Source organism: Scleropages formosus, chromosome 18 (genome assembly GCF_900964775.1).
Source record: "Scleropages formosus chromosome 18, fSclFor1.1, whole genome shotgun sequence".
NCBI lineage: Eukaryota > Metazoa > Chordata > Actinopteri > Osteoglossiformes > Osteoglossidae > Scleropages > Scleropages formosus.
Window position 1 is genome coordinate 20,128,666 of NC_041823.1, and position 23,061 is coordinate 20,151,726.

General features: G+C 51.9%; 1 protein-coding gene across 1 annotated transcript in view; it reads left to right on the plus strand.

Annotated features, from left to right (window-relative positions):
• Positions 1-12,698, plus strand: part of erfl3 (Ets2 repressor factor like 3) — a 31,057-nt gene extending 18,359 nt beyond the window's left edge. The window contains exons 2-5 of the mRNA XM_029260167.1: positions 5,418-5,652; positions 9,639-9,754; positions 9,830-10,869; positions 11,083-12,698. Of these exons, the coding sequence (XP_029116000.1) occupies positions 5,418-5,652; positions 9,639-9,754; positions 9,830-10,869; positions 11,083-11,655 (1,964 nt within the window). The 3' untranslated portion in view covers positions 11,656-12,698. The remainder of the gene's footprint in view (positions 1-5,417; positions 5,653-9,638; positions 9,755-9,829; positions 10,870-11,082) is intronic.
• The last annotated feature ends 10,363 nt before the right edge of the window (positions 12,699-23,061 follow it).

Below are 23,061 nucleotides of genomic sequence, written 5' to 3' on the forward strand. Positions count from 1 at the left end.
CAGCTAATGACTGGAGAGACAACTGTTACTCCAGTGAGGGTAAATACATGCCGCTCCTGGGAAGAAGACATGGGAAGGGTGAGAGGGAGGCGCTTTTTTGAAACGGTGCCTTGATGGAGGTTCGAGGCACGCGGGGCCCCAGTCATGTTGATGAGACAGAATAGTGGGGGTGCTTTAGCTGTAGGAGAAAGGTATTGTTTCCTGTTTGATTGGCAGCTTACTTCCACCAACAGCTCTCGACTCATGCGATAAAGTGTACTGCTGCACCAACGCCGATTCCACGTGCAGTTGTTTACTCGGACCTGCGCGACGTGTGTTCTTTAGCCTGTTTAAACCTGTGGGTTCTCCAGAAATAACGCCACTGTCATACCTGTGCAGGTTTCCTGCAGCATGTCCGTTTGAGATATGCAGTGGTTCTGTGGGAAAAGTGCAAGCCTGAGACCAGCGTGGCCACCACCTCCTCCTCCTCCTCCACTTCTTGCTACCTTTCTTCCCCATCTCACACACTCCATTTCTGTGCGTACTCCTGCTCCTGTCGTCACTGCTTCCTCCTCCTCCTCTCTCCTGCCCCCCACGCGTCCAACCCCTGTCTCGCAGTACCTCTCGACTTTCTCTCTCTCCTTCCCTCGCTCCTCACAGTGTCAAACAATAACCCCAGTGTGCGTTGTCTATTTTTGGCCCCCGAAGGCCACCAGTGTGCTTTTCCTCCCTCCTGTTCACCAACTTTGTTGCGTCCCCGAGATGTAATGTCTCGCTGGGCGAACAATAAAGGGGTCGTCAGAGACACGGTCTTCTGTTCCTTCTTTTTTAATAGGGCTAATAATAGCAGTGTTGCTGTGAGCTTTAACCCTTTGCAGGATGCAGTCCAGGTCTCTCAGCCTGGGATGCTGTCATGGCATCGGTGTCCAGCCAGGGCCATAGCCCTTAGCTCCATCTTCCTGTAGTACAGGCAATGGAGGAATTGCTCTACCTGCTGACTCTTGACAAACAAGATGTGCACAGGCCTGATTCTCCGGGTGCTTTGCACAGCCGGGGAATACATTTCCCACTTTTCTCGGGCTGTTACTTGTCAGCACCTCCCATCTCCCCTTGCTGCTGGAGTGCGGTTCACCTTCTGGGAGCACTTCTCCCTCTCCACCCATTGCTCTGCACACCAAGCTGAAGAATGTTTAATGGCTCTGTGGGAAGACTCCAGGAACAGGGGCCAGGGGTCTGTGCTGCGTCAGGCCAAATGTGGCAGCCAATAACGGAGGAAGTTCCTGTAAATGTTCCACGTGAGTTTATCTGCACGTCGGAGTGTGTCTTGTTCATCAGCCCTTATCAGTGCTTGTTTTGACTGCGAACTCAAGGCTGTGTGTGTCCAGTGGTCCTGCGCTGGCACACGATGCTCACGGACATAGAATCCGGGTCACTCTCGCACTCCAGCTGGAAGGATGGCCTCGGCTGGGTTGGGACCTGGTGGAAAAGACAGGCCTGTCCTGCCTTGAATCAGCCTCTCAGTCACAACAAACTCCTCTCCGTCACACCAGTGGCAAACCCAAAGTCCTGAATCTGCATTTCAAGATTGCAGGGTTGTGTCTCCCTTGGCAGTGCTTGGAGAGACCGTTCTTTCTGTCCCTGCTTCACGGTCTCGCTGTGCTGCTTCTGCCTCCAGTCAATATTGGAGTCCTTTCTTGCTCTCAAAGTTTTGTGCTGGTGGTTCATCCTGTTTTTGGGCTTTTTTAAAAAAAAAAAATATATATATATATATATATATATATATATATATATATATATATATATATATATTAATGTCTCTTAGATGCGTTGTTGGCTTGTGCTCAGTTCCCATTTGTACTGGGACATGTCCACAGAGAGCGTACCATAATTCATATGAAAGCCCGTTCTGTCGCGTTTCCTGCGTGGCTCCACAGGTGGAGCAGGGGTTACAGTCAAACCGTGGTGTGGGAGGCGATGGGGGTTTCAGCTGCACTCTAGGAGAGCGTGACGTCACTCACTGTAGGCATAAGGGGTCCGGGGAAGGCTGTGACAGGCAGCAGCGGCCGCACAATCCGCAAGATGCCCTGCACAGCCCTGGTTGGATTTGAAAATGGTTGGTTTACCCAAGGTCCTCTCCTCTGGACTCACTGTCTGTGCTGTGCCCATTCTCTCTCTCTCACACACACACACACACACACACACAAAAACTGTTAAGCCATGTCTATGTGGTCACTTCCAAATATTTTACATGCTTCTAATTTAAAGGCACTCGCCTGGCTGCCAGAAGGGTTTAAATCAAAGCGAGAGGAAGGAGGCCTCCACAGTGTGCTCCACGGAGAGGGAGCGGCAGGCAATCTGACCTGGATGACAACAGACTACCAGACGAGCTATGATCTCATCCTTCTTCCCCCAACCCCACGCCCACCCTGCTCCCATTGTCTGCCTCCTACCTCCCTTCCGACTACAGTTTCTCAGTCTTTTCTCCCCTTGTCCCAGGGCTCGCTGCAGCTCTTACCCTCTCCTATTTGCCACCCTCCACCCTGCCCCCCGGCCGTGTGTCCCAGAGCAGAGATTACACCCCAGTCAGCGCAGTGCATTATTGATGCTGAGTCTCAGTGTCTGTGTGCCTCATCGTCTCTGCGCTTTAATGGGTATCTGGTGTCGACCCAAGGGGGTCTCAGAGACGGGAGGGGGAGGGTGGGCGTTTAGGTCATGAAGGTTAAGTGGGGGAGGAGGGGTGGGATGCACCAACACTTGCAAATACTCTGGCATGCATTTCCACATTCTCTCACACTCTGCAGGGTCCTCGGCATGTGCTGGCTTTGGCCTTCTGTGTGACACATCAGCACCATTTGTACCGTCGCTTGCAGACCGCCTCGGATGCTCCGCCCCTTTGTCGGCACAGCAGCACCTTCTGGGAAGCATGCCTGTAGCTCATACACAATGCCTAAACTTTCTAAAACTAAGTAGTGGCCGTAGAAAGAAAAAGTGCCTCATTTTAAATAAACATGTCTCCAAATTGAGTATTTTTGATGTGTGTTGGGGGGGTGGGGTGGTTAAAAGTTGGGAAAATGAATAGCACCAATTATTCCTTGTGGCTCTGAATGCAGCTCTTTCCGGATCCTTTTGAAATGGCAGAATAAAGGGAGCTGGAATTAAGCCTTGTTCGCACCGGAGCACAGCTAGAGGCCGCCCAATGTCACCCGTCACATGTAGCGCCGCCGCACATTTTCGGTTACAAAGGATTAATAACTCGGATGTGTTCATTTTTATACGCTTCTTTTGCAGCTTAAGTATCTCCCTCAGTTCGTACCCCATTCATGAAATAAAAAGCGTCCGCGTACGTCCTTTGGCTTGAACTTGCTGAGCATCAGAAGTACCACGGTTGGCACATCGCATCCTTTTTTAGGGGACGGATACCAAATAGGTCCTCGACCATGTTCACGGTTGTTTCAAAAGTGCCTTGATGTTATCGGTCATAAGGACCTTACTCTTGGCTACTGGCCATGGTGGATTGTGGATTCGGTCTCAACAGGTGACGTGCACATTTGGACCCTGTGTGGTCCGATGTACAGTGTGTACAAAATGATGGGTTAATGTTTCCTTCAAAGAACTGAAACTTTTGTCCTCCTGTGACAAATGTATTTAATAGCTGATAAAGGTGCGTATTTGGGTGATCGAGCTGTAGCTACAGTAAGATCGTAGGCGACGGTGGGACCCGCCTCGTGTGACCCGTCGTTTACCCAGGTAGGCTGGCAGCCATATTGATTTCAGCTGAACCTTCTGATGTTTAGAGAAACCCTTTGACCCCTTGACCTGAAATCGGAGAGAAGCAGACTTTGCCACAGGCTCCCAGCCACATGAAAGGGAAGCCGCCTGATGGGGACCAATCACATGGGCGCTTTTTGTAAACATGCATATTTTCTCGGCATATGCAGCCTTTGGCTTCGGCGCAGCTCCCGTATTGTTACCCTCTGCTTCGGGCTCGAGCCGTGCTTATCGTTTTCGGCCCACGGTTGATTTGTTGCCTGTTGATCTTTGTTACGATGTTACGCGCAGCGTCGCGTGAGCATCCGTCCTCTTTTCGGGAACCTCTGCAACCTTTTGTCCGGCCTGTTAAAATTCTCATTGAAAGTTGACGGTAACTTAATTATGAAACAATGTGACAGTTGTCTTCTGCGCACGTTACAGCTGGTAGCGTAGTGAGTAGAGCTGCTGCCTTTGAGGCCCAACGTTTCAGGTTCGAATCTTACTGCTCTAATACCCCTGAACAAGGTACTTAGCCTAAATTACACAGCTGTATGAATGGGTAAATAGCTGTAAGTCGCTTTGGAGAGAAGAGTGAGCTAAATGAATAAACGTGTCGTTGACGGCGAACCCCTGTCACAGCAGTTCTGTTGGTAAGGGCAGTGTATCGTGTTTGTGAACGCCTCCCCTCCCCTAGTCCTCCGGTGGGCTGGTTTTAGTTTGTCACCTGGCTCGGGTGACGCCGAACCGCGTTTTCATTAAAAGTGCGGATGTGGCTTTCGAGAGTACTGTATACGCACCGTTTCCAGGTAATGATTGCTGTCCCATTCGCACCTGTAGCGGAATGGAGCAGAGCACATCCTCTTCTCGTCTCGACGCTCGCTGCGGGTTGACTGCCGTGTGTGTGTGTGTGTGTGTGTGTGTGTGTGTGTGTGTGTGTGTGTGTGTGTGTGTCTGTCTGTAGGGGGGAGAGCGAGAGGAGGGGTGGCTGCCTTTACGTCATGGGTTAGTGTAGGTGCTTTGCCAGCAATGGCTGACGAACAGTGGAAGGGGGATTTCGCTCGATGGGGGAGAAAGTGGGATGTTCCACAGGTTGCGTGCACATTCACTCGTGGTAACACATGAACGCCCATCTTTACTACCTCTTGTTTGCGACACCTCTCGCAGCTCATCCGCTTCGGATCCTCTGTGGTTATTGTCTTCTGACACCGGAAGGTTGTAGCTTTTACAGCCAGACTGAATAAAATTGAGACGTGCGGTTTTTAATGCTTCAAAGTACCTAACGGTGCTCTTATGTGGACAGCGTACGTGCGCTGGCCTGTTTCATGCGTCGAAGCGCTACTTAAGTTGCTCCTCTGTGTCCCGAGAGGGGTTACCTGGCCTGATGGTAGCACCTACGTGGCCTTGGTGCCGTTCTCTGACACATGGAGAGGATTAGTGGAACTCGGAGCCGGCCACGCCAAGGCAACGGTCGAAGGCGTCGTGCCGGGGATTGTAACCGCGTACTAGCGCGGTGGAACGGTCAGAACCCACGCACGAATGCAATAATCCTCTTTGCTCTTACGGAACAGCCCTGGGTCCCACACCTGCCAGTGCTGTACCTTCCTACAGGTTGGCCTCGGAGGGAGAAAGATGGTTATCCCCCTCTACCTCTGCTTATTCCTTATTAACCCACATTTCTCTCCCCGCAGGGTTTGCCTTCCCCGACTGGGCCTACAAGCCAGAGTCGAGCCCCGGCTCCCGGCAGATCCAGCTGTGGCACTTCATCCTGGAGCTGCTGCGCAAGGAGGAGTACCAGGGGGTGATCGCCTGGCAGGGAGACTATGGCGAGTTCGTCATCAAAGACCCCGACGAGGTGGCGCGGCTGTGGGGGGCACGCAAGTGCAAGCCTCAGATGAACTACGACAAGCTGAGTCGGGCGCTCAGGTACGACCTGTTTGCTGCGCCTAGGTCCTGCGACCCAGGATGCTGACCTTCCGCTTTTAAGTCGCCATCGGTCTCTCCGTCTTAGTCTTCCTGCCATCCCACTAGGAGACGTTTGAAGTTTTCTCTGAAAACCGTGGCCCGATTCTGAATTGTGGTTGCTATTACTGGCATTGAGTGGCTTTACCCCGTGGTTTCTGCGGATCACCTTGGAGATCTGCAGCCAATGCTTCCTTTGTTCCTTCCTACCAGAAGCTCAACTCGTTCGGTTAACCAAGGGCTTAATTGTTTCTGGTAATTTCTTCGTTGGCCAAATGGCGTCTCTCCCCATGCTGGAAGACGAGCATGTAACGTGTGCTAGAAGCCTTCAGGAAGGTGTTTGGGAAGTGCCGTCTCAGCCAAAGTTTCTAATTTGGACATATCTGCTTTTCCTTATGTCACTGGCTATTTGCACGGATCATCACAGCACTTCGAGCGTGTTGGTCTTGGGTAGGACAGCAGAGCCTGTGCCGAAATCCGACGCGTGTACCTCAGGTTACCCGTGTCTTTATCCACTTACCTGCTTCCCAATGCGACGTCAGGTTGCCATGATTCTTAGTGGTCGAACCTAAATCCAGAGGGAAATACTGTTGTCAGAGGTGGATTCTATAACGATTTAATTAAAGCAGGGAGGTGCGTTTTGGGCCTTTCAATGTCAGTTTTGTACATTTTACTCAGTCATTATCTGACGAGTGGAATAAAGCTTGAGGCAGTAGAGGAGGACCCTCCATACTGTGAAAGTCCAGCGACAGCCTGGGCCAAAGATTTAGTGCCAAGTGAGTCCATGCACTCTGCCTTAGCGTCTATTTCTGTTCCTGTCCTGGTGTTTTAACAGATTTTGAGCTTACGTGAGATGCTTTATATATAGAAAGCATTAGTTTTCATGGCTGTTGCTGATGGGCTGTTAGGGACTAAAGGAGTTTAGTGCGATATAGCTTCTGCTGCAGATTAGTCCGAACTTTTTGATGCGTTTCCTCTAAGGACGGCTTGGCACCGACTGACCCGCGCGCGCAGGTACATACGCACCCCCGCGCTCGGCAAACAAGGCCGCATCCATCCGAAGCCGAGCCAGAGTAAGCGCCACCCAGGCTGTCTTGCGAGCGGCTGCTCGGGCTCCACTTCCTGCGTCCATATGGGCTCCTGCCTTGTGCCTTATTAGCACATCCAGCAAAGACGGCTGCATTCGGGGCCCATTAAAGATGAGAGCGCAGCGCGGGGGCCTCTCGTTTCTGCAGACGGCGGCAACGAAGCGTACGGTAGCCAGGCGCACTTTGCTCCCCACGTGGCGTCAATGTGGATGGGAGCGCTATACAAAAGGAACAGAGGACATTATTGCAGCCATTGTTGGGACTTCAAAGACAAACATATATTTTAATCTGACTTTTTTTTTTTTCCTTCCTTCACCCCCCCTCAGGCTTAAAGGCCTTCAATTCTTTGCTGTGAAGCATATTTGGAAATTCCCTTGATCTGACTGTCAGCATCTTGAGTCTCCCTGGGCCTCCCAGCACTCGAGCGCGGTGATGTCATCTGCGCCGTCGGTGCCCCGTGGGGGCCCAGTGCTCCCAGGGAAGGACGCACGCAGGTCACTGGGAGCGTCGGTGGAAGCTCCGCGTACACAATAGCCATGGAAACGTGTCAGTGGCACATTCTGCCTTGTAGACCCAGTTGAAGTGTCCTTTGGAGGACTCTTTCTTTTCTGAAGGACCTCTCCTCCTGGTCCCTTCAGTTGGGTTTGTGCCAGGTGTGGCTTCCGTTCCGCTCCTCTTCTCCGTGCCCAGAGCTCGGGTTTGATCGGGAAGGGTCCGTCGTACGCCGCCTCATTTGTGTGCGAGTAGCAGTCAGTAGGTCAGAAGGCCCCCACAGCGGTCCACAACGGCCCCCTTTGTACAGGAAGCAGGCGGGTCGGGGAGGGGGACGCGGGTGAGTGTGACAGTCATGTTGTGTGCATTTCATTGTCCACCACAGAATGAGCCCTTTTACTGGGTGTGCAGGCCAAGCCCTCACTTCTGCAGGCGGGTGTCGCACACATGCATGCACTCGTGCCTGGGGCAAGTGGTCTCTCAGCCCCCCCCCCCGCACGCACACACAGATACACACCACACGACTGCTCTCTGTCGCTTTCTCATGTGTTTGCCAGGAGCCGAGTGTTGACGCTGTTCCCCTGCTGCTAACAATGGGTGTCCCAGGGCCAGACATAGCGACATTCACGTAATAACAATGGGTGAGGAAATTATAGCTGCTGATGGCTAATGGTTCGTTGGCACCCTAGTTGTGTCCTTTACGTTACGGACCAAGGCCACACACGCATGTATTTTTAACCCTGCGTTCATAAGCAACTTCCTGTCTAGGGCCTTTTGAAAGGAGGGGGAGAGCAGTAGAGATCATCCATGTAAATAGCAGGAGATCTGACTTCTGTGTGCCTTTCCTGCGTTGCCTTCCTTGCACTTAAAGCAGAAACGTGTCAACTCGATAAGTAATGAGAGTTTTGTATGTATTTGCTGTTGGATGCTTGTGCCCAGAGGCATGCTTAATCTTTGTGTGTCAGCCTGTTCTTCAGCACACAGAAAATCTCATCCTTTCTTAGAAGTTTCCTCTGGCCTTGCGTCTCCTCTTAACTCCGCACTTGAAATGTCTAATATTGGCGATAAGAGGGTGGGTGTTTCCCCTGGGGGGTTATTGTGGGGTATTAGGAAACCATTCCCACATGGCGGTTGTCCTGGTGTCGGTGTGTGCGTGTGTGAGTGATTCGCAGCCCCTTGAACACACACCCCCCCCCCCCCCCCCCCCCCCCAGGCAATGTGTGGCATGTGCTGGCAGGCAGCGCGGGTGCTCGCACAACCTTTCTCCCTTGTTTGAAGTGAGTTCAAATGCGCTTCAAAGTGCAGCGGGACGACCGCTTGCGCACCACGCGTGTACGAGGGCTGCTCGGCACACGTCCTTTTACAGCTCGGAGGCTTACGTTCATGTGCGTCCACGCGCCTGCCCTCCTCCTCTAATCCACCCACTTCACCTCAACAAAGCACCTCTCGCTCATTGCGCAGACATCTTGTTTTCTCGCAGGCCTTCTGGACATCCTGACTTCTCTTCCCAGATGCCTCACAGGTTTATTTTGTCTGTGTGAGTAGCAGCTTCGTCCGTGCGGGACGGCCTCTCTCTCCACGCACCTGAGATAGGGGGCGGCGCAAGGAGCGGCCAGTGTGTAAGCGTAAGAGCCTTACTTGCATTAAAGAGATGAGGAAAGGAGGCCCCTGGAGTAACAGCTGTTGTCTTAATGGCAGCTGCAGCTCGAACCCCAATTCGGCTGCCCTTCCACACATACGGAGTCCCACGGCGAGCCCCTGCCTGTAGCTCTTCTCTGGCTTGCTGGCGTGTTAAATGTGTGGAGATGTGCATAAGAATCGGGAGGAGGTCATTTATAGCACGGGAGTTAAATTCGGCACAGATTTCTAGTAAGGGATGCGTGTGAGAAGAGTAGGGCGGATGTATAGTTAGTTATTGGAGTTATATAAAAAGATGTAGAGATGAAGATTGGGAAAGATGTGGTTACATAAACAGATCGAGGAGGACAAAGGTTAACATAGATGGAGACTTATAGGCAGAGAGGTTGAGGGTGGACGTTATGTAAACAGATGATGCACCGCTCAGTTATTGGTGGGGCAACATGGCATAAAGTGCAAAACGAGGCTTCGGCCTGCATTCTGCTAGCTTTGGACCGGTGGCGCAAGGTGTCCGCTGGATCCATACCCTCCAGCATTTTGTTTTTGCCCTGGAAGCCTTTGGCAGTGGTGCCCCCAAGTGTGTGTGTTTTGTATGAGAGTGACACACACACACACACATTACTGTTAGATGACTGCTCCCTGTAGCTCCATGTCGACCAGCGGGTTGTGTTCCTGTGCCCACGTTTTTAAAGAGGCATAACTCTTCCCCCTTGGCATGTGTGTCGTACACAGGTATTACTACAACAAGAGAATTTTACACAAGACCAAAGGGAAGAGGTTCACTTACAAGTTCAACTTCAACAAGCTGGTGCTCGTCAACTACCCCTTCATTGACATGGGATCTGCAGGTCAGTGTTGCTCTGCTCTGACACATTGTCACTCGTAAACGCGGATTTATTTAGTGCTTCTCTTTCCGCTTCCAGGCAGCGGAGTCCCCCAGAGCGCACCCCCGGTACCCACGGGCGCCGGTACCCACTTTCGCTTCCCGCCCTCGACTCCGTCGGACGTGCTGTCCCCCAACGAGGAGCTGCGCAGCCCGGGTGTGTTCAGCACGGTGGCTCGCCGCATGGCTCGCGGCTCTGTTAGCGACTGCAGCGATGGAACCTCGGTCACTTCTGAGATCGAGGAAGGCGGTGGAGGTGGGGGTGAGGAGAGGGCCAGCGGCGGAGGAGGTGCCGGCGGGCCGAGCGGCGGGGGCTTTCGCAGCATCTTGCACCCCCGACTCTCCCATGAATCCCTCTTCCGTATGTACGGGGGGCCCGGCAACCCTGCTCACCCACCTCCCCGTCCAGCGCCAGCCCACCGGGTTCACCCTGACCCCCTGTCCCCCTTCCCCGTCTCCCCATTGCCTGGTCCTGGGGGTGCAGGGCTGTTGGCTCCCCCTCTCTCACCGGCGCTCTCCATGACTCCCTCCTCGCACCTGCCGTACACCCCCTCCCCCACCCTCTCGCCCATGCTGGGTTCCCACTTCTCCTTCAACCCTGAGGACATGAAGCGTTACTTGCAGGCTCACACCCAGAGCGTGTACAACTACCACCTTAGCCCCCGTGCCTTCCTGCACTACCCCAACATAGTCATCCCCCAGCCCCAGCGCCCCGACAAGGGGATCAATGCCGCCGCAGGCGAACGGGGAGCTGAGAGACCAGGCCTCAACAGTCACCATTCAGCACTGCCGCACCCTCACCCCCACCCACACCCACTGCACCACCCTCTACACCTGGGCGAGGAGCCGCCCCACCTTTCCCCATTTAAGTTCAAGCTGCAGCCACCGCCGCTGGGCCGCAAGCAGCGGGAGGCCCAGGCCCGGCCTGGGTCCAGCAGCTCTGGCTCGCTGTCCTCCGCGTCAGGCCTGGGCTCTTCTGTCTCCTTCAGCAGCGACCTGAGCTCAGCCAGTGGCTCGGGCCTCGTCTCTAGCTCCTCCTCTTCCGGCTCCCTCAGCAGTGCCGGCCTGCCCAAGATCAAGGTGAGCCCCAGAGCATGGACCAGGTAAATGCTCCTGGGAGGGGGTCCTGTAGTCAGTGGGTGCAGTTGTTGCGTGTTGTGCAAGTGTGTCTCTTGGGGGTGGCAGTGGTGCGCGATTAGACCAGCAGTAGGTACAAAGGAGCGGCGACGGTTCCGGGGAGCTGCCCTGCGTTTCTCCGCAGAGGAGCTCGCTCACATTGTGCTCTCCATGCAGGTGGAGCCCATCTCCGACATTGAGTCGGAGGAGGAAGTGGAGGTGACGGACATCAGCGACGAGGAAGGCGACGAGCGCGAGGAGGACTTCGATCTCTTCTACTCTCAGCAGAGACGCGAACAGCAGCAGCCCAACGGGAGCGCTGCGGCCCCTCCGGCTGACGACGACCTGGACGAGGATGTGTTCAAAGCACCCGCGCCCCCACCGCCAGGTCTGCCGCCCTACCTGGGCCCTGCGGGCGAGGTTCGCCGCCCTCCTGTCCTAAAGAGCGAGCCGGGGGAACCCGCCGCTCCTCTTCCTGCCAGCCCCGGTGGCACCAAGTGCATCCCGCTCAAGCTGCGCTTCAAGCGCCGCTGGAGCGAGGACCAGCGTATGGAAGCCAGCGCCGAGGAGTCCGACGATAAGAAGGTGCGTGCCGAGGAGCAGGAGGCCCACAGGGGCGTGGAGGAGAACGGAGAGGGCGAGAGCCCCCCGCCAGCCTCAGACTGCCCCCCTCCTCTAGCCCAGCGCAGGGTCAGCGCCGAGCTGCACCGCGCCACTGCCCAGCTGTCCCTGGAGAACAACGACTGCTGATCCTCGCACGCGTACGCTCGCAAACGGGACGATGTACAGGCATCTGCTAATCCATGTAAGACTGACACATGCTGACACTAACACTGACAGGCACAAGCAGTGGGCTAATACTGACTCAGAGTCGTGGATACGCTCAAACACTGACACCCCCACCAACTGTAAACCTGGGCACACTCTAAACCTCACACCCACCGCTCCCCACCCCCTTCGCGGGTGAGTCAGTTCCCGCTGCACCTCCTCTTCTCTGCTGTCCGGGATAGCCCCGCAGCTCCGCTCTGCACCACAGACTGTTCTCCCACAAGGCTTTGCTCTTGCACCTGGGCCCCCACTGTGACTGAGATCCACACCTGTGTCAGACCAGAACTTTCCTCAGGTTCGTTGCCCACCCTGTCCTGTCAGACTGACCCCCCCTTTCTTTTTTGGAAAGACTCACTGGGATTTTGTAAGTGCCTGTTATATCACACGAATGAAGTGTGAGGCGGTGAGGGGTGAGGCTGCGCACAGCCAGGGGGATGGATTGCCTCCCTCCAGCTCCTGACACCCGAAGACTTTCAGCCTCTGCTCTCGTATGACTTGCGATGCGGATTCCTCACGGATGGGAGGTTCCTCCTCCATGGACACTGCTGTCTCCCTTTTCCGAGCAGCTCTGCCATGGACGCAGGTGTGGTACTCGCCGATTTGCCGCACCCAGAATGCTCTTTTGGGACCAGCACTCGCCCTGCCCCACAGACATTGACCAGATGCCTAGCGAGCAATGGAGAGCCCGCGCCACTCAGCTGCTGGCAGTCATCTCCACGCGCTACTCGTGCTAAAGGACTGGAGTGGCCCATCGGGGGGGGGGGGTGGGCGGGTCCCTAGGGAGACCTCCTCTCCTGTTCCCCTCCCACTCTCCTCCCACTGATGCTGCAGAGCGGAGTTTGAGGCGCTGGGTGTGGGCATTCCCAAGCACAGCTCCACATGCCCATCGCTGGCAACCTTTGGCTCCAGACTCAAGGTGGCAGACACACCTTCAGACATGTCCCTCATTTAAGGCGATTGTTTTTTTTTTTCCAGTGTGACTTTGGAAATGCCAGCAGATTTCTCATCATATTTTTACAGGTGACTTTTGTAAGGGACAAGGGGGAGGGATTGGGGAGAAAGTTGCGTCTCTAAGCACACGAGGACAGGCACAGATGGGGGGGGGGGGGGTCCAGCCCGAGTTTGTCCTCTAGAGGATTGGAGGTAAGAGCACAACGACGGGGACGGAAAGAATTTGAAGAGGACAGCAGGCCCGATAGGCTGTATGAGAGGTAGAGTGAGGCGGTGCGGGAAGGACGGGAGGAGCATGGTGGCCTTCCACCCCGAGAGTTCTTCGGGGGTCTTGCTGTCTCATCGGAGATATTAACCAGTGCTGCTCGTTCGCCGTCTCCCCGGTTTGCTCGCTATGATAGTGTTAACAAAACCAGCACCCACACACAGCGCACACCCGCGCGCACACACACTTATACACCACACTGCCTTTAATGCTCTGTATGCTCCTCTGCACTAAGGGATGGGGGGCAGTGGAGTGAGGGGTAGAGTTTTTTTTTGGGGGGGGGGGTGTAACATAGAACTCAACTGCCTCTTTGCCTTGTTTTTATAGCATGTAAAAAAAAAAAAAAAAAAACTACTCAAATATTGGAATATACACACACAAAAACTATACCTTTATATATTATATATTATGTATAGATATGGAGAGAGATTTTAAAATGAAGTTTAAAGTACGATTCAGGATCTTTTTGTACAAAGGGGGGGGGGTGAGAAACAAATCTTTTACTCGTTGGGTGTATTTAGGCAGACGGGGGGAGGGGGCGTAAGGGTTCGTAGGGGTTTACATTTTCTAAGTGTTTTAATGAATACGTGAGACTATACAGGGAAACAAATGGAAATAGAAAAGACGTGAGACATGGAGGAAAACCCAGCGTTGAAACGCAGGCGGAGCGGGCAGCAGCATCCCCTGGCCACGGCGAGCCGGTCCAGAGCGTGTGCGCGCCTGCGTCCGCGCGCTCGTGGCCCGTCTGTTTCTCCCACGCGGACAGCTGCTGTGGGGCTGCGCTGAGGGAAGAGACTGTCCTGTCCTCACGCCGCCTCTCTCGCCGCATCCACATCTCTGAACTCTTTAGCAAGTTGGGCAAGCGAGGACGGGGAGATCCAGAGCTATAAGTAACTGGAAATCCTTTCTTTCTTTTCTGAGCTGAAGCCAGTTAAAGCATTTACTAATTCTCACCGGGCAACATCTCTGGGTTCACATGAGGATTGGATCGGGATCCCCGCTCCAGGGAGAGAGAGTAAGGCGCGATGCCACGGACCGGGAGTCGTGTGGCCGGGCTCCTTCGTCGAGTCGTGCGGGGAGCCCAGGAAGGGCCGTTCTCTCGGTCCCGGAGCTCGGAACACAGCGTGGCATTCTGGGATGGATGAGCCCCCGGGCTCCCTACCCCTCCTGCCTTGTCTGGATTTCAACTGACAGCTGCCTTACTTTTCTTCATATCGTCAGCCGCACACTGATTTTACTGCGCTGTGTGCCTTACTGTGTCTACATGGCTGGGGTGGGAGCTTGTCCACTACACTGCCACCTGAGTAAATGTACCTGGGGTGGAGGGGCTGCACTGGTTACTTCTGGAATAAATTTTTTTTTTTTGTTGTTTGTTTTGTTTGCCCCTCCCAAACCTTCACCCCCCCCCCCCCCCCCCCCCCCACCTTGGACAAGATCAGTCAAACCTTTCCTGTCCTGCAGCAGAGCACTCGGGACAGAGGACTGAGAATAGGCGAGAGGGTCACAGTGCAGAAAATATACACAGATGATGCTTCTTTAGTAAATCGTTTTCCCCATTTGTACTTTTTCCATATGATGTCAATATTGCTGTTCATTATTATTATTACTATTATTATTATTGCTGTTGTTCAATTATTTACCTCCTGCTCCCCCCTTTCTGATGGCTTGTTCAGCTTTGCATACATCACCTTTCAGCATTGGGTTCCTGTCACCTGCTTCTTCCTCTGTTCTTTCTTTCCACCAACCACCGCCTTTTTACAGTGTGACCATTTTAAAATTGTAAAATAACATAAATGTAATTGTAATTGATTTGGAAAGTGACTGTAATTGAAGAGTGATAGTGGTTATTCAGGGGATGTGGTGGAGTGATGCGCTGGAGGAGGGACGGGAGGAAGTTTACGATTTTATCTTGTCATGTATTGTAATTTTTATTTTATAATGTTACTTTTTCCTCTTTTTGCTCTTGTATATTTTTTCATTTTGGGGATTATATCATTTAAAAGAAAAAAAAAGCTGTGTATTGTTTTTCTCAGTAATGGTGTCTCTCCCTCTCTCCCCCTCCTGCTCATCGGTTATATAACACTCAAAACAGAGGGATGAGATTTAATACCATGATGTAACATTGAACCTCTTCTTTGATTCTTTCTTTTGTATTTTTTTTTCCCTTTCAACTTGTAATTAAACTGTAATCAGGGTTAATTAAAACTGGTTGAAAACCGCACCAAGTGTCTCTTCCGTCATTTGACAGTCAATATTGATTCCCGTGTCAGAAAATAATGCCTCCTTACGAAGACGCGGATTGCTGCCAGGGAAGATCCGTGTAAACAAAAGATTAAAACTTTCATTCCCAGTCTCCCGGTGCTATGAATAGATATTAATCTCCTCATGGGCCAAACGTGTTGTGTCCAATTCTGGCAGCAGTTCATCTCGTTTTGGCAATCTTTATTCTTAGAAATATAAAAAAAAAAAAAAAAAAAAAAAAATTGAGAAAGCTGTTACATTCTGGAGAATATAATGAGAAGAAATGAGCGGTCAAAGAAGTGTCGCACCTTCACTTGGTAGCGATGAACGTGGCAGTTCATTTTCGTGTCGTCGTGACTCCGCACATCACATGGCTTCGAGACTCTGTGAAGCTGGGAAATTGTGAACGCGGCGGGCGGGTCGTGCGATGTCAACGTGAACACGATGAGACGATGCATCCTGTGAAGCCGAGGAAGAGCTGTGCGGCTCCGTCTCCTGCTGCCCTGGTTGGGTTGGGGGGCATCATCGATACCCTACCTGATGTCATGGCCTCTACAGCCGGAATCAACGCAACCCGTGCTGCGCAGCGGCGCCGCGCGGCGCAGAGCAGCAGGGAGGTAGACCGCACTAACCTCACCTTTACGAGCTCACCACTTCCCCCGCCCCTCGTATCTGCACGTGCTTTCGTGGAACCCTGGCCGGAGCCCGCGCGCAGCGACGAGCGCGCCTGCGCCTGCGCCTGCACCTGCCACATCCGCTGTGAAGCGTCGCTGGCCCCGGCGCCTTGCGCGCGGAGGCCGGGCCCACTGGGAAAGGGCAGGGCAGCCCACACGCGCTCGAACGCTGCCGCTGCCGCTGCCACCGCCAACCCCTCCCCCCTCCAGCCCGCGTGTCACTCGTACCAACAGGCACGCATACCGCCAAGTCGGGGAGACTGGAAATAACGCAGGGCCCGGCTTCGCGGCGTCACCGACACGCCGCGCGCACGCTCTCCTGCGAGGCACAAAGCAGCCATTCTTGGACTCGCTGGCGCTGGAGGGGACAGCGCTCGCGCTGGATTCCCATTGGCAGATCGCTCAAGGTCCGAGCGCAGGGCACGCGGGTGACGCTCGGGCCTACGCAGCGTGCGTTCAACTTTACGCTCTTTACGCTCTGTGAACTTGGACCCTTGTCAGCGCCGTGTGTAAGTAAAAGAGAAAAACATACAATGGAAAAAAAAAAAAGTCACGTAAAACAACACCAGGAACGAAACGCAAAAAAAAAAAAAAAAATCAGCATTAAGCCTTAGGTTTAGAAGGTTTTTTTTTTTTTTTAATTTTTTAATTTGCTTTCTTCCAACAGCCACCAGAAGGCGACTTAAGGAGACGGTGAAGTTGGTGGGATGCGTAACGCGCTGAGCTCCAACGCGATGTCTCGGAGATGGAAAGATTCCTTTCAGAAACCGAGCACACAAACGAGTCAAAGCAAAGAGAAGCGTTGCAGCGACGAGAAGCTGGAGCCCCCGCTGCCGGTTATTCTCCTTTGAGAACAGCGCCCCCTTCCGTCCGCCCCGGGAACAGCCGACGGTTCCCCTTTGGAATTGCAGCTCACTTTCCACCCAGCATGTCCAACATTTCATACTATTGGAAATATGTGTTGTGGGATCTCTTATGAGTCACAGAGTAATATTAGTTTGTGTTGGATAAAAAGAGCCTTAAAATTAGCAAGGGTTTTCATGAGGCTTCAGAGACTAAAGTCCTCATACGTATCGGGGCGAAAAACACGGTGAAGCCAGTGAAAGGTTATGCCTTTAAGTAACGGCAAAGTACAAACAGGAATATATGAAAATAGTATCGCTAAACCAAGCACCGCTACTTAGTGGAAAGGCTGCGCTGGTTAAAGCGCAGAACAAGGGGCTCCTTGTTCATTTGTGAGGCCCGAGTGTTGACTACCGTACAAAGGTACAGATTGTGTACATTTGATCGGGCTGAGGCAGAATCCCATCCAAGGTTCGGTTTGTCGTACCCTCCTCCCCTCTCGGTTACTTACCCTTCCCAAGGTGCAGAAACGTTTAAAACAAACGCCAACGATTTGCTCAAAAAGAAAAAAAAAAAAAAACTGTAAATACCTTCAGTTGCATTATCAGGAAACCCATTAGTAGAGAACAGAGCAGTAATTAGAAGAACCACAAACCCGATTATGATAAATTAATCATACCGAAGGATGTGTCAAAACACAGTCACAAATGCATTCTTGAACTTGCTGCCCAAGTTGTCATATTTGCGAAAAAGAAGCCTGGTTTTAGGCGCTCGGGCTCAACGCGCCTCCCCTACGGCCCTCGCAGAGGGGGGCTGACTGACCGGTGCGAAGTTACACCCATTCGCCGTTTCTTCTGTGATTCGCATGTGGCATTTACTCGCCGAAACGGACTAACGACACGTACGCGCGTTACGGGAAACATGTTTCGGCGGCTTTGGCTGGACGTGTGCAGATGTCGGCCGACGGGGTGACCCCTTCCGCGTCCGCCTGACCTCTCCTGCATCAGTGGCCACCGCTGGTGTATCTCTACGGATCGGATCGCTTTTCTCGCGACTTTTCGGTGAATTCCACCTCATGTGCAGTTGAGTGTGATGAAATTAACAGGAAAAATTCCAAAATTACCTTCCGGTGGCCCCTTAATGGCCTTGATTGTTCAAGCCCTGTATAGTAGCGCTGCAACACTTGCGAATGCAGTTACAAAGTTCAATTTCAAATCCAAATATATTTGTTATTTATGCCAAGTCCTCAACAGTTTGGACCAAAGCCTGTAAAAAATTTTTTTTTTTTTTTGTTAATTCAACAGCTAAGACACAATGAAATAAAAGGTTACAGACATCCCTCAGTTTATTGCATGCATTACGTCCCTTAAATATCTCAGATAAAGCAGTAATACATTTAAAACTCAACGTAAAAGCTTTATTTATTCTCTTTTCGCCAACTGCTGGTCCTGTGCAGGGTTGCAGTGTTCTGGAGCCTCTCCTGGAAACATCAAGCTTGAGGCAGGGAACGGCACGGATGGGATGCCAGTCCCTCGGAGGAGTTCTATTTTCTTTTCTTTTATTAAATTGAAACATTAAGCCTATTTTAAAACGACTGAAAATAAACAAATATACATAATTTCCACGAGCTCCTACTCAGTGCCTGCTGTCGACTGATTCATCGGCATGTGGCCACTTTCGTTTTTCTTTACTGTGTGTACAATCAATAAGAGCGAAAAAACAGAGACACTTTGATTTATTCACCGAGTCACTTCTGTAAGTCTTGTATAGAGCTATAATGAATAAATGTAGTGTGAGGCTTCACATTTTTATTAACTTGTGCTAACATTAAAATTGAAACTAAAAATGAAACTCTCCACAAACTGCTATTCAAAACAGGCTGCTGAATGATTTATCCCATAAACATGGAGCATCCGTCGTCTCGTCATCGATCAGAACGCTCCAACACGAGCTGTAAACACTGTGGAAGCGAGTTAAACTAATCGGGTCCCGCACACCTCCTCTGCTTTGCGTGTGTTTTACTGCCAGCTAAAGGCTGGATGTGTAAACGGAAGTTGGTTTCACCCCACAATTAAAAATTCAATCAAGCACAACTCAGATAATTAAAGGGACTGAAAAATGTTTGTATTTTTGGAAGTTTGTAACTCAAAACGTAACGAGAGAACCGAGTATACAATACTTTCTTCTTTCAAGCAAAGGTCAGAAGCTGGAAGAACCACCACGTCCTCTTGTCTTTGTTTTTTTCTTTTCCCAGCCCTGCAATTACTCATATGTGGCATTTTTCATTTTTAATTATTCCGTATCACCATGACTTCTTGCTACTGCTGTCAGTTATTAGGAGATGGGAAGCGTGCAAGACTGCTGCTGCCTGACAGCGAGGGTTCCCATCCCACTGGAGAGCTTTGCATGTAGCTATGAAGGATTGCACCCATGGGGTGGGGTGAGATGGGGTTGGGGGGGGGACTCGCTGTTGGGCTCGGTGCTGCAGAGCAGTCTTGGCAGGTATGGGTGGAGTCCTCTCCCAGAGCCCCAGGCTTTCTACACATTGCTTGGCAGGGAGGGGTGGTGTGATGCAGATGGGGGTGGGAAGGTGCTTGCCACAACCATGCCGTGCGGTGGACGGTGGACACGACCAGGGGCTCCCGCTGCCGGTGACGTGTTCCAGCCCTGCGCATTGTGACGCCGGCGCACAGGTACACAGATACACACCTGTAAAATAGCGACAGCAGGGTGGGGATGGGAGAGAGAGAGAGAGAGACAGAGAGCTGCAGCACAGGTGTGAAGCCTTCCTCTCTGGGGTTTTTCCTGAGTACACAGGATGTGTGTGTGTGTGTGTGTGTGTGTGTGTGAGAGAGAGAGAGACACAGAGAATCAAGAGAGCTCTCCTCCAGCGTTGGGCCTAGTAGGTTTACTTCCAATACACTTTTGCGGAAACCGACATTGCATTTATCAATAAATATTTGCACACTTCTATGTCACTGTCAGAGGCGACACTGAAAATGACACCCATTATGTGTGTGTGGAACACTGACACGGTACTCTGGATTTTTAAGATAGTTCATGCTTGCCTAGGGGGGTGTGGTGCTGCAGCGGGTTTGGCCTGTGGCTACTCTGTGATGGGTCTCAGGTTCGAGCCCTGCTTGGGGTGCCTTATTGCAATGGAGTGGCGTCCCGCCCTGGGTGTGTCCCCTCCCCCTCCATCCTTGCGCCCTGTGTTTCCGGGTTAGGCTCTGGTTTGCCACGGCCCCGTGCGGGACAAGCGGTTTCAGACTCTGTGCGCGCGTACGCATGCTCGCCTATGGGAAGAAGGTCCGCAGCTTTCGTAAGAGCTGAATGTGCGACTTGTTTCTGTAAGTATAACCGCAGAGCGACTGTGTGCCACGGTTTCTGGAGGTCTATTTATATCCACGCTAAGAGGGACTGACAGGACTTGTCTCAAATGCCAAACTACACCCTGTTTTACAATAAGGGAGATGCAATTATGATGAGCGGCGTGCGGCGCTGCGCGGTCGGAGCGCTCGGCTCCAGACCCTTCGGGGGATCCTCCTATTTCCCCGTCAGCCGACAGGTGTTTCGCATCCCACCCGCGCTGCGATTCGCTCAGCGTCACCCGTGCGGCGAAGGCGGACGCGACGCGAGGCCCACAAGCGCCACGAGCGGCTCCAGGGCACAGCTGCAGACGTGTCTCCCGATGCCAAACCGAGGATGGGAATCCACACCCTGCCTGGGTCCCGTGCCCAAACCAGGGCGCCGTGCGACTGCGGTCTTCTGAGGCAAATCAGACATGTGAGAATAGTCGCAAAGGGGAAAACCACACCAAACTCGCCACATTTTTACAGTTTCTGGAACCGAAATGCGCGACTCTTACGAGATGCTTTACAGGCCGCCGCGCTGGCGGTAGGCTGGCGCGGAGCGCTCCTCGCTCGCTGGCGCGCGCAAGCGGCACGTGTTTGCGATGCTTCCCGAAAAGGGAGTTATAGTCGCAAAGTGGCGGGACTTTGCAACGGCTTTCGTGACTTTGTGTAAACGTGGCTCCTCTGCGCCTGCTGGACGAGAAGCAGCGCCGCTACGGGCGCCGGGCGCACCTCACCGCCGCTTCGCTGTCCGTCGTGCGCTACGTTTCAGCCGCACCTCCTTCCAAAGCAAACACCCGATCGTCCTCTCGTTTGCTTCTTGTCAACGTCCGTCACTCTGCCTCATTGTCCTGCTGTCCAGCAGCGGCTCCTTCTCTTTGTCTCGCTTCATTTGTCCCTCAATAGCTGTCTGCTTTCTGGAAGAGGCAGGCCAATCAGACAGCATGTCGCTCCGCGGGGGGGCTCGCCCCCGATCGCTGACTGACAGGTGAGTGGGCCGCATGCTGAGAGCGGCCCTTAACCGGGCAAGGATTGGGTCAAGGGTCAAAGCCTCGAGGAGAGAGTGAAGGTGCGAGCGATGCTAATGAGGGAGAGGGGACCGCACAACAATGTCATCTTCATCCGTGGGGGACCGTTGCTCCGAGGACGCGTTTTTGTTCCGCTTGCTGAGGTTCGAGCACGTTCTCACCAAATACACCCCACTGCTGCGCTCAAACGGTCCAACCAGTCTCTCCGGGATGGAAAAAGAAGAAAAAAAAAAAACAGGATCCACTTCGGATGCAGGCCTCGGCGGAAAGAACTCGTGCCTTTGGATTTTGGTCCTTCTCCTGCACTAATTAATCACACGTGGCGTTTAACTGTGAGATGGGCTTACATTCGCATTTCTCCTTTTGCGCCATTATAAGGAATTTTTAATTCAAGAAATGAACCGCGGACTGGAAAACGCCCGAGAAACTGGATTGATCTCGTAACACGAAAGCTCGACAAGTAACTCTAGACAGTAATCTATGCACAATTTCTAGCATTCACTTCCATTAATGAAATGTTTTGTCATCTTCCATCCATAGCAGTTGGTTGCTAATATATGGCTCTGTTTGTACATCTCATCACAACATCATTTATGAGCTAAACACTCAAGAGCTTCATTCACAGTGATCAGGGTGCATATTTACATTTGTATAGTGCCTTTCACCAAAGTGACTTAGACTTGTAAGCAACATACAATTATTTATCCCATTTATATAGCAGGGCAATTTATAGTAAGTACTTTCCTCCCACACACAGGTGAGATTCAAACCCATGACCTTTGGGTCTAAAGGCAACAGCTTTAACCACTGTACTATCAGCTGTTGTTTTGGGGACCCCTTCTTACAACACAGTGAAGGGACTGAAACTGACCCTTTCATAAACTCACACACTGTCAGAAACCACTTATCCCCAGCAGGATCACAGTGAACTGGAGCCTAACCCAGCAACACAGTACATAAGGCTGGAGGGGGAGGGGACACAGCCAGGACAGGACACCACTCCATCACAAGGCACCCCAAGCAGGACTCGAACCCCCAGACCCACCAGAGAGCAGGACCCGGCAAAACCCCCTGTGCCACCGCACCCCCCTGTTTTAGCTCCTATGTTATTTTTAAAATGTGTTCTTACTGCATTATGGTATTGCGTGAAAGACCCTTCTACTGAAAACAAATGACTGTTTCACCCACTTGTACAGATGGATTATTTTTCTGGATCAATTCTGGTTCAAGATCTGTGTTAGAGCCCTTCCTATGGCTTCAGTTAGAAACTTTCAAGTTATAAGTCTATATCCTTAAGCACTACAACGGCAGCTGCCTTTATCTGAGCTGTGTTATTACTGCATACTAATAAGGTGTACTTTTTTATGCTGCATATATCCTACCATTGAGAGAAGCCCCCAGACAATGGTTTTGGTTAGAAATAAGTAATATGAAATTCATCCGCCGACTTTTAACCATGGTGATGTCGAAACCTCAGACCGTTTCCTAAGGATGTGCGCACCGCTTCCTCCCACCGACTTCTATCCACTGTTGTCTGTTGCTTTCAGTGGGTTAAGTGTAGGCTGTAATGTGAAATGCTAAATGTATTATGCGTCACACTTTGCGTTTGTTTTCGCTCCATAACCTTGCTCCTTTCATCCCTAGTCTCCCGTTAACCTCAGCTCTTATCCATTTAACAGACTGCCTAAGTGTATTATTTTCATTGGTAAGGCACCTTATAAAAGGCTCTATTAATGAAGTATTTAATATTCTGGATATATCCTGCAGACCTACACCAAGCCACACAGACGAGGACCCCCCTCTAACATGCAGTACTGACATTCAGCCTGTAGGTGTCGCTATTTTGCAGTAATAATGTACTATATATATTATATACATTTTTTTTTTTCTCAAATCCCGTATCTCTCCAGTGTGGTATCCGTCAGCTACCAGGACAAGTTTCTGTTCCAGATATATACTATATCTTCAACTCA